The sequence below is a fragment of the Astatotilapia calliptera genome, chromosome 6 (assembly GCF_900246225.1).
Source record: "Astatotilapia calliptera chromosome 6, fAstCal1.2, whole genome shotgun sequence".
NCBI lineage: Eukaryota > Metazoa > Chordata > Actinopteri > Cichliformes > Cichlidae > Astatotilapia > Astatotilapia calliptera.
The window spans coordinates 9,588,805-9,598,704 of record NC_039307.1 but is presented as its reverse complement, the minus strand read 5'-3'; the positions used below and the strand labels follow the sequence as shown (position 1 = coordinate 9,598,704).

The 9,900-nt window shown below is 37.8% G+C and overlaps 1 protein-coding gene across 2 annotated transcripts; it reads left to right on the top strand.

The window, feature by feature from the left end:
* Window positions 1–2,490: 2,490 nt before the first annotated feature.
* On the top strand, window positions 2,491–9,216 carry afmid (arylformamidase). Of its 2 annotated transcripts, XM_026170130.1 has the most exons (11): window positions 2,491–2,829; window positions 3,932–4,022; window positions 4,714–4,818; window positions 4,908–4,956; window positions 5,041–5,126; window positions 5,237–5,309; window positions 5,527–5,624; window positions 5,746–5,824; window positions 7,290–7,425; window positions 7,910–8,014; window positions 8,348–9,216. In XM_026170130.1, the coding sequence occupies exons 1-11, from the start codon at window positions 2,803–2,805 to the stop codon at window positions 8,375–8,377; spliced, it is 879 nt and encodes a 292-aa protein (XP_026025915.1). In that variant the 5' UTR covers window positions 2,491–2,802; the 3' UTR covers window positions 8,378–9,216. The 2 variants fall into 2 exon arrangements, with proteins under 2 accessions (XP_026025915.1, XP_026025916.1); XM_026170131.1 differs by lacking the exons at window positions 2,491–2,829; window positions 3,932–4,022 and adding an exon at window positions 4,042–4,098.
* The last annotated feature ends 684 nt before the right edge of the window (window positions 9,217–9,900 follow it).

Genomic DNA, 9,900 nt, shown 5'->3' with positions numbered 1-9,900 from the left:
CTGCAAAACTTAATAAATATAGAATTTGAAAAATAACAAACCTAAAAAGAAACACTAGGTATGAGATACATGAGTACCTATGATACGGTGAAACCAGATATTTACATACTCTTCAGATAAAAACACTTTTTTAATTGTAACATCAAATCAGACTAAATGTTAATTATTTTTAGATTGATAAATATAAAAAACATATTTGTTTTTTTTATAATTCAAGTATTTATTAGATTTTGCATTTTATAACAGCAAATACGGAGATGCAACAACCAAAAGCAAGAAGCAAACAAACAAAAACAAACAAAATAAATAACTGTAGCGCGCGGCGGATACACTAAAGCGGTCGCGCCAGAATGCCACGCTAAAAAGAAAGATTCTTTAAAATACAAGGGGGAGCAAGCGAGTCAGATACCACGGGCACAGAGAGGAAGCAGGTCTGATCAGAAACAGTTTATTACTAGGCCAGGGAGCACAAATAAAAAACACCCTTAAAATGTATGTAATAAAATGTTTGCCCTCTACTAAAAACAATTCTAAAACCCGTAAAACTACCATTTTCTACATTCACTAAAAACCCCCCTGCTATAATTAGGCCACATGTTCATTATGGGTCCATCAGCAGGCCAGGAATTCCTCCTTTAGAGCAGAGTCCACGCCAGCCCCGTCTTCAGCAGAGAAGAAAGAGCCACCCATCTTCTTGTCCTTCCGCTGGCCCATCGCTTCCCAGCCCGGCTTGCGTTCTGCACCCGAATCCATGATGTGACCACCGCCACAGCTCCCCTTGCGTCGGTGTCCTGCAACATAACAAATAGGGCCAGAACAATGGTCCCAGAAGCGGCCCTGGCTCATGGCCATGGTGACCCTCTCCCAATCCAGCTGCACCCAGTAAACAACAGTAGAGACCCTACTCACAAATGCAGGCAGAGGTAAACCTCTGCCCTGCTGCCAATCACACGCGTTGTCTCTTACTGTTGCCGTTCCATGAGGTCAGGACTTGGTCGCCGCATCACACTTGCCATCTCGCATTAACCTTCCAGTCTGGGGCCTCTCTCTTTCAGTGCACAGCTAGCCTGTTTTTAAAAGGTCTTTACACAGCTGATAGGCCACCTCTGGACACACCCCTGCCTCAGCAGGTGGTCCCTATCAGCTAATTTGTCCCATGTGCAGCCAGTCCACAGTGGATAAAAACCATGTCACATAACACACTAAAAACCATGCAATAGAAACAGAATAAAACCATGCAAATAAAACACTCATAAATAAACACTAAAAATCAGAATAAAAACAATATACAAGATAAATACAAATTTCCACTGTGTGACATAACTAAAAAAAAACCCCACAACAAAACAAGTGAAGTTTTAACATATGTTGTATTAAGCTCAAATGTCCAAAAACATATTTGTTAACTTTAAGAGTAAAGAGAGAAACTATCTGTATTTCTTAATTGTAAATGGCACCAAATTGTATTCAAACTTGAGCCACACTTATGGAGCTCCACAATTCTTTTCCTAGTGTTTTGGTTGACATCTCTTGGTTTTCCCATGTCACAGAAACAGGCTCTGTGTTTCGCCTTACATGCATCCACAGGTGTGCCACCAATTTACTCACATGGACTCTACTAACCTATCAGAAGCTTCTTCAGCTCAGAATGGAATCGTCTGGAGTTTCTTATTAATTAACAATAAACTTAGTGTATATGTACTCCTCTCTCTCTCTCTCTCTTTATTCTGACATTTAACTAATTCAAAAGATATTTCAATATTTATTTATCCAAAACAAAACAAGTTTACTCTAAATTGATGTTGTACAGTAAAAAAATGTTCTTGTGTTTTCCATAAAGTGTATGTAAATATCTGGTTTAAACTGTGAATATACTGCTGTGTATTGAAGTTCCTCTTGTTTTGCATAGAAATATACTGAACAACATACAAAGCATAATATATAAAATACTACCAGAGTTTTTTCTTTGAAAGAAGCCCCTTATGTCCATTCTTGTATATCAGTGCATTACTGAAACCGATTTATTTAGCCGTGGAGGGTAACAACTGAAAATATGAAATAAGCACACATGTAAGCTAAGACTCGCTAAAGAAACATTATTGTTGTTGTTCGGCTTTTCATTTCGCCGTTTGCTGATTCACTGTTTGATATCAATCTTTCGTGATGCACCGTCATATTTACATTTTTTTTTACAGTACGAATGATTTGCTTTGGTACCTGGTCGAACTTCAGTTCTCCTCTGTCTGCCTGGCTGCGTTTCTCTAACAGCGCACTCGCAGGCAGCAGCTGCCCCGCTTAGTGTCTGAGCTCGGATCATACCAATATTAGGGGGGATTTACGCACAGTCGTAAATTCCTACAGTGTAGGTTCAATGAATTAATTAGTGTCACCTGACTGTTTAGTTAAGCATCTACTTCCTGCTTAGCTGTGCTTAGGTCACATGTTGTAGTTTATTCGACATTACATTAGTGTCACCTGCACTGTTTGTTAAGCTCTACTTCCTGCATAGCTGTGCTTTAGGTCACATGTTTGATCAAATCCCGGAACTAGATATAAATAAAGAAAATGTAGCTTTTAGCAACCGTTACTTCCCATTTTTGTAAAGTAAACAATACGGTTTTAAGCCTCTACCACTCCCTGTCTGACATTTCTGATCTATAAACGACCACGTCCACAATAGACATGGCTGATTTATTTACTTTTCTGAAATGAGGGTCAGTCTGAAGTTCAGTCCACAGTAGAGAGCACGTCTTCTGTATTCATCAGCCAGCGACGACTTTAAACACCACAGGAGAAAAAATAATGCACTGGACAGAGATGAAGAAAGACGTAAGAGCTTAATTTTTATGATTTTTTGTTTTTTCTGTGTTATTAGGATTAGTTCAGTCTTAATTCAGTGTGAAAACAAGTAGAGATCACCCACCCTGCACAGGATTGAGTTAGGAACCGTCTGCAAAATTACCTGGCTTACTGAAACAACAGACTTGGGCAGTAATATAAAACCTATAAGACATGTTTTTCTGCTATTATTTTTTTAATCTTCCGTGTAATGAGAAAATGGAGTGCGCAATTAAATCCCCCATAGAGGGCAAACACCCGGATATTGGTACTTTGGATTGTAAGATATGCTTTATTGATCCCTAAAGTTGGGAAATTACTGCGATATCGCAGCCAAAACTCAAACACAACCCACAACAACATAGTCTAATAAAAAAGAATAGAGCAATAAAAAATACAAAGTCACACAACAAAATAGTTTAATAAGGTAAAATATTCAAATAAAAAAAGAATTCTGTTAAATAGTGTAATAAAGACCGATAAAAAGTTTAAATAAACTACAACAAAAGAAATATACAGAAATTATATAAAAAGCTGAATATAATGTGATGAAGTGCCTCTATAAAGTTGGTGTGTCTGACATGTCTTTATATTCCCTGTAAAGCACTTTGTAATAGATTGCTGTCTTAAAAAGTGCTATATAAATACATTTTACTTCCTTACTAAAATAAATTTAACAAAGCAAAATAAAACAGAATAACACGTACACTACTATAGTTTGTAAAAGTAATTGTCAGATAACAATGCCCAATACACAGTCTAACTGTAGTGGACAGTTCCTGCAGTGTGCATTTTATAATATTTTTCAGTAGAATTTTTTTCCTTTCTTTTTTTTAGCAGCCCTGGTGTAATTTCACTCACCTATTTCACCTTCCAAATATTTTTTTAATGTTTTCGTCACAACTATATCACAGGACTCCCATTCTGATAGCAATAAAAAGAAGTTGGAGTAATATAAGCACCAAAGCAGCGGTGTAATTGCGGCAGCAGAAGGCGCTGTTCACCGTATTTACGTCGCTGGTCGCCGGCTGATGGTGGTTGGTGTCTGTTCTTTCATGGCCGCGCAGCTCTCATGAGTTTCTCTCTCTTGCAGGAGCTCGAGAGGCAGTATTCCCCCAGCAGGTGGTCCCCCAGGATGTCGGCCGACGACGTGATCAAAGCCCACGTGAAGGCTTTAAAGGAAGGTGGGTTTGTTGTGAACTGGATACACACGACTGTGAAACCCGGCTGTGGCGAACAGGCAGGGCAGCAGGAACACAGGTGTCGTGCCAAATGTCGGATACTCGGGGACGTCTGTGTCCGGGTCGATTATTTGTGCCTTACTTTGAAGCTTTGACACGCATTCTGACAGAGAAGCTACAGTTTTTCATTGTGCAGCATTTATAAAAACACTCACAGTGCTTAATGACTTACTCTAAGACTTCCTCTTTAATCTGCCAGATTACAAGATCCTACACCTGTGCATATTACGCATAAAACTACGTATTTTGGATATTTAATGTAGTGTGAGTACTTTTTAAAAACAAAACCTCAGTGAATAAGTAATGCTAATAAGTCTCTCTGTCATCATACGTGTAGTTTTAAGGGCTATAAACATATTTGGGGCATTTTTTTTTTTTTTAGATCTATAAGTCTTAAACCTGAGACCCTTTTCCTGATAGAAATCACCAGTTTTGCCTGTTTTCATTTTTGATAAATGTTTTTAATTTAAGTGGTAAAATCTTTTTCTTTAAACAGAAAACAGTCTACTGATATGAAAATACGCAGCATTGCTCAGAATGATTTCTAATTAATTTGTCAGCAGTAGACAAACATGCATTTGGTCTCTTTGTATCTGTAATCATGGCGTTGTACCTAATGCTGTCTGCTGTTCAGGTACGGAGCGAGCCCGTGGTATGGCTCAAACTTTACTCAATGTCCCATATGGGGAAGGAGATGGAGAGAAACTGGACGTCTATATACCCAACATCAACTCTCTGGGTACGGACATGCATCGTTGCCCCACACACTGTTATCCTCCAGGTACAGAGCTGGTATAGGATTAACAGGCCTCATCCTCTCTCTTTCAGATGTCCACCTTGTTGTTTACATACATGGAGGCTACTGGCAGTTTCTCAGGTCTGTGCTGTTGCTGGAATCTCTACATTTCTAACCATAATTCGATTTCTGGGTCATTCATTTTGGGTTTTTGTGGTCACACAGCAAAGAGGAGTCTGGGTTCATGGCTGTTCCGCTCATTGATAAAGGTGTAGTGGTGGTTGCAGTCGGTTACGACATTGCACCCAAAGGTAGTCTTTCCATTTTTGACAGTATTGTTTCCGTTCTCTCAGGTGAAAAAGGATGATTTAAGAAGATGAACTGAAAAATGTCAGCTTCCTGTTGTGACCTTTCTTTTCAGGTAACATGGACCTGATGGTATCACAAGTTCGCAGGAGTATTGTGTCTGTCGTTCAGCAGTATTCTCACATCAGGTAGCATTGCTTGTTTTTTATATTTGGATTGGATTGTATTTCTTTATTTCTTTAGTTCTTTAAACCTGATGATGAAGAATGTGAAAGCTCATCATCGTCAGGCTTGAAGGATGTCATCTTAAAGCCTCCCAATCTAATGAAATTGTATTTGCAGCTGACTAAAATGTCACTGCCTCTGTTGTAAACGCACTGTGTGTCGTTCTGATGATTCACTCAGTGGTCTGTACCTGTGTGGCCACTCTGCTGGGGCACACCTGGCTGCAATGGTCCTCTCAACTGACTGGTCGCAGTACAGCATCACTCCCCAGATTAAAGGTGAAGGCTGTCAGTTGAAACGGGACATGTAATCAGTAATATAATAAGGCAGAAGTAATTCAGTATTAATAAAATAGGAGGTTAAAACATGATACATTTTTGTTTTCTGATTGTGTTTTAGGTGCTTTTCTTGTGAGTGGCATCTATGACCTCCTGCCCATCTTGTCCACCTACGTCAACGAGCCTTTGAAGATGACAGAGTAGGTGCCTCACTACACTACAGACTGCGGGATAGCTTGTTTAGTACAACTACATACACCATCCCTGTTGTGTTTGCAACTCACTTTTTACAGTTATCTGAGTTTAGAAACACCAATGTGGACATAGACTCTGTGCTTGGTAACAGTAGTTATACTTAAAGACGGCGGTTTTCAAAAAGTTAATATATTAATGAAAGCGACTGATGCAGGAATGCGGTATCATAGTATACTCGCAACTGAACATCTGTTGAAGCCCTGTCTTTTTGGTAGTCCAGCAGATGTATTCCCAGCAACATTGTCCATTCAAGGGGGAAATGATCCAAATCTAATTCTAAAAGTGAATAACTGGAAATTATTTTTTCCCTTTAATGTTGAAGTTACATTCTAGTTGGTTATTATACCAAAAACAGATCTAAGTTAATACGCCCTGATAAAGGCCAAATTCACCAGTTTTGCCCAATTTATTGTTTATTATGAGCGCTTAAGGCCTCAAAGCCCTTTAAAATTCGTTATTAACTAGTATCTTAATATTTACATATACAGATAAAGTAAGCTGGACTCTTATGAATAACAGGAAAATTATGGTGTTACAGTTTAACCTTTCAAAATTAGCTAGCAACCTACCTCTTAAGCTGTCCTACTTTACTACATGTGCTGCAGACATAATAAGAGTATGTTCTAGAGAACGTTCATATGATGTCTCAAAATTTTTATTTAACTTCTTTGTTGTCTTGTGTTTTATGTAATGGTTGTTATAGTTGTAAATAATCCTATCAGAAATTCCTGGATCCAGAGCCGGATCAGGATCAACTGTAAAACTGAGTCACTTGAAGTTTGGCTAAACCTCACTTCTGTTCTTAACGTTTTAGGAAAATTTCTTTCTAACACACAAACTAAACCAATCACTTAACCTTCTCAGCAGTGTTTAAAAACAGAGTGGGTGTAGTTAGAAATAAGTTACCAGACCTAGCCTGCTTCTCTTCTTGAGGCTACATTAATTGGTGCTAACACACCTGAATGTTTGGAGATTGCCTTGGAAGCTTAGTGGTGTAATCCCATTGTTTACAAACTGAAGTTGGGTTTAAAAAGTAATTAGATTTTCACAACTTGTTAACACTTTATGCAATTTCCCAATTTAATTATCGTACTTTCTCAAACTTGGTAGCTGAGGTTGGTTGATGTGCACATTTGTCTTCCATCTCAATGTGTAAATCTAAAAAGTCCTTAAACTCATTTGTCATTGTCCAAATGAGTTTAAGGACTCCTGCAGTAATCCATTTGCATTTGGCTCTAAGTGCCAGTCCGTGTGACGTAAAGAGCATTGTGTGAACGAATGTCGTGATGCTCAACACAAAGGAGAAACTGTGCGTGTAAATGTCCTGGTGTTCATCCGTGTGTCCTCCGTTGGCCTGTGGTGCCAGTCAGTGCCTCATTCCTCTGTCTCGTGGGTGTCTACTGTTTGCAGGGAGGTGGCAGTTAGGAACAGCCCCAGCAAGCTGGTCCCTCAGCTCAAACTCTCCTCCTGCAGCTGTCAGATTGTTGTGGCTGTTGCTGAGAACGACTCGCCAGAGTTTCGCAAGCAGTCTGAGGAATTTTACAAAGTCAGTACCCGTGTCTGAGAACAGATGCAGTTAATGATCGGTGTATAAGAATAATTCAAGATAAATGATTTAGCCTTTAAAATTCTGATGCTTTGTTATGCCTTTTCTTTGCTCCACTGCTTGTTTTGTCCAATTTTCAATTAGAGCTCGTATTCAATTTGCAATACAAGAAAAGCTCCCAAAAATCTAAATTCAAGCTAGGAAATGCTTGTCATTGTTCTTATAAACAACATTTAGTGCATTCCTAAAATATTCTGTTAAATCATCTCCTGGCCTTGTGGTGATTTGGTGTCTCCACCCAACAAGCAACAGTCTTTTAAGATGTAAATCACAAGCAATATGACCTGACTCGGAAACATGGGGTCAGGCTTTTTCGTGTGTCTTTTGTTGGTGGAAACATCAATATACTTTCTAAATATGTTGTTATGCAAATCTGATATTTCCTCTGCTCTTTTTCTTGCTACCTCTTGTATTTCCTTTTAAGACTTTGGAGGCGTCAGGGCTGAATGTCACCATGGAGGATGTGGCGAATACAGATCACTTCAGTATTATTGAGAAGCTGGTTGACGGAGAGTATCACCTAACAAAGGTAAATATGCAAACAAAACCAAAGTTATTGAAAATTATTATGAATGTCAGTGCTTTTTTTTTTTTTTTTTTTTTAACCACTCACCCTGTCTTTCAAAGCTTTATGAGATCAATATACTGTATTAACTTATAGCCTACGGTAGTCAAATTTCACCTCCTAACATTCAGCCGCTCTTTTACTAAAAAGACTAAAAGTTTACAAGTCAAAAAAGTATCTCTGTAGATTATCTTTTCATCAAATGTTCAACAAATGTAGTTGTTTTTAACCTAATTTCTGCTCATGTTTATGGACTATACGTTTTGTCATCATCTTAATTTCCTGGTTTCTTTGTAGCTTCTCCTGAAGATGATGGGGAAGAGCTGAGGTGTTTTATCCATCATCTAATATCAACATACCTCGGTATCAATGAACACCTCTGAACAGAGCCATCATGCAGCAACACTGACTAAAATATGCATTGTTTCAGATTTGTACTCTGGTAAATCTACATTTTGTGTCCATTTGGATCCTTTGTCAGTGAGGTGCTGTGGATTGTTTTGATGTCTAGTTTCACTGTTTATGACCTTGTTCACTGTAGTTACTGCTTCTTTTTTTCTTTTTAAGGCCTAAGCTTTGTATGTTTCAGCCACCATGCTATGAAATTGTGTGCCTAAAACTAAGTCACATAAAAATGGCAATGGTACTAAAACTATAATTTTAGATTCAGTTTGCACAATAGCTGTTAAGTAATCTCTTAAAATGTTTGTCCTGTCTCGTACCTTGCAAAGTCTATTGTTAGTTTTGGTATATTTCTGGTGTTTGTGTGTGGGTGGGTCTGTCTGGTTTGTGAATTGTATTTTTTTGGGGGGGACAACAATAGGAGCTTATGTCAACAATAATGAAACCGAATGTAGCTTTTTATTATAACTTCCACAATGCTTATATGTCACCCAGGGAACTTTAATATGTTGTTGCTGATAAGGAAAATAATGTGTCTTTGCACTTTTTATTTGATTATAATCTAGTTCAAGAATCTGAATATTCAGGCGTTATTTTAAATTGCAGATACAACAAAACTGAAACTGATGCACATCACTACTTATGGCCATTACTCTAACATCTGACAAAACTGTTTACATGACTATGTACACTGTGTTCTGTTTATCGTTACTTATAAAGAGAACAATCAGTAAATGTTTATATTTGAGAAGCGTCAAGTCAAATTTATCTTTGTTTATTGTTTTCTTGTTTAGGAAATGATTTAAACTTGGATACAAGTGTGCAAAGGTAGTGAGGGACTCTAAATCCATTACTGTACTTAGAAAACAACAATTACATATTTGTGCAGTATAACTAATGAAATATTCTATTTTAAAATATTACAGATACTTCATTTATATTGAAAACTATAAATGGCAACTAATCAGTGATGTTTTATTGTTCTAAAGGCAGTTCCAGCAGCAGTTTTACTGTACAGTTTGGCCCATAAGTTTTTGGATAGTGATAGATTTTAACTCAAGCGGTGATTGAAGTGCAGACTTTCAGCTTTAATTCAAGGGCTTTAACAAAAGTGTTTAAGGATTACAGCAATTGTTTTTCGCATAGCTGCTCATTTTCAGAGGCTTAAAAGAAAATGGATCAACTAGAGTAAGTCACAATATTAGGACTGTTTTGACCCTTGGATGAAAACCCTTCGCAGTGTTGTACAGCCTGAAGTCATGGACATCACCAAATGCTGTTTTTCCTCCCTTGAAATGCTCTGCCTATATATATTTTTTGAAACAGTCAGTGTAATACTTTTTGTGTGTTGTTGCAAACCTAACTTTAGGCTATAGAAAAAAACTTCACATTATAATGTAAATAATTCCACATATTGAGTACTAAAGTAATAAGGTAGTTTGATGCTA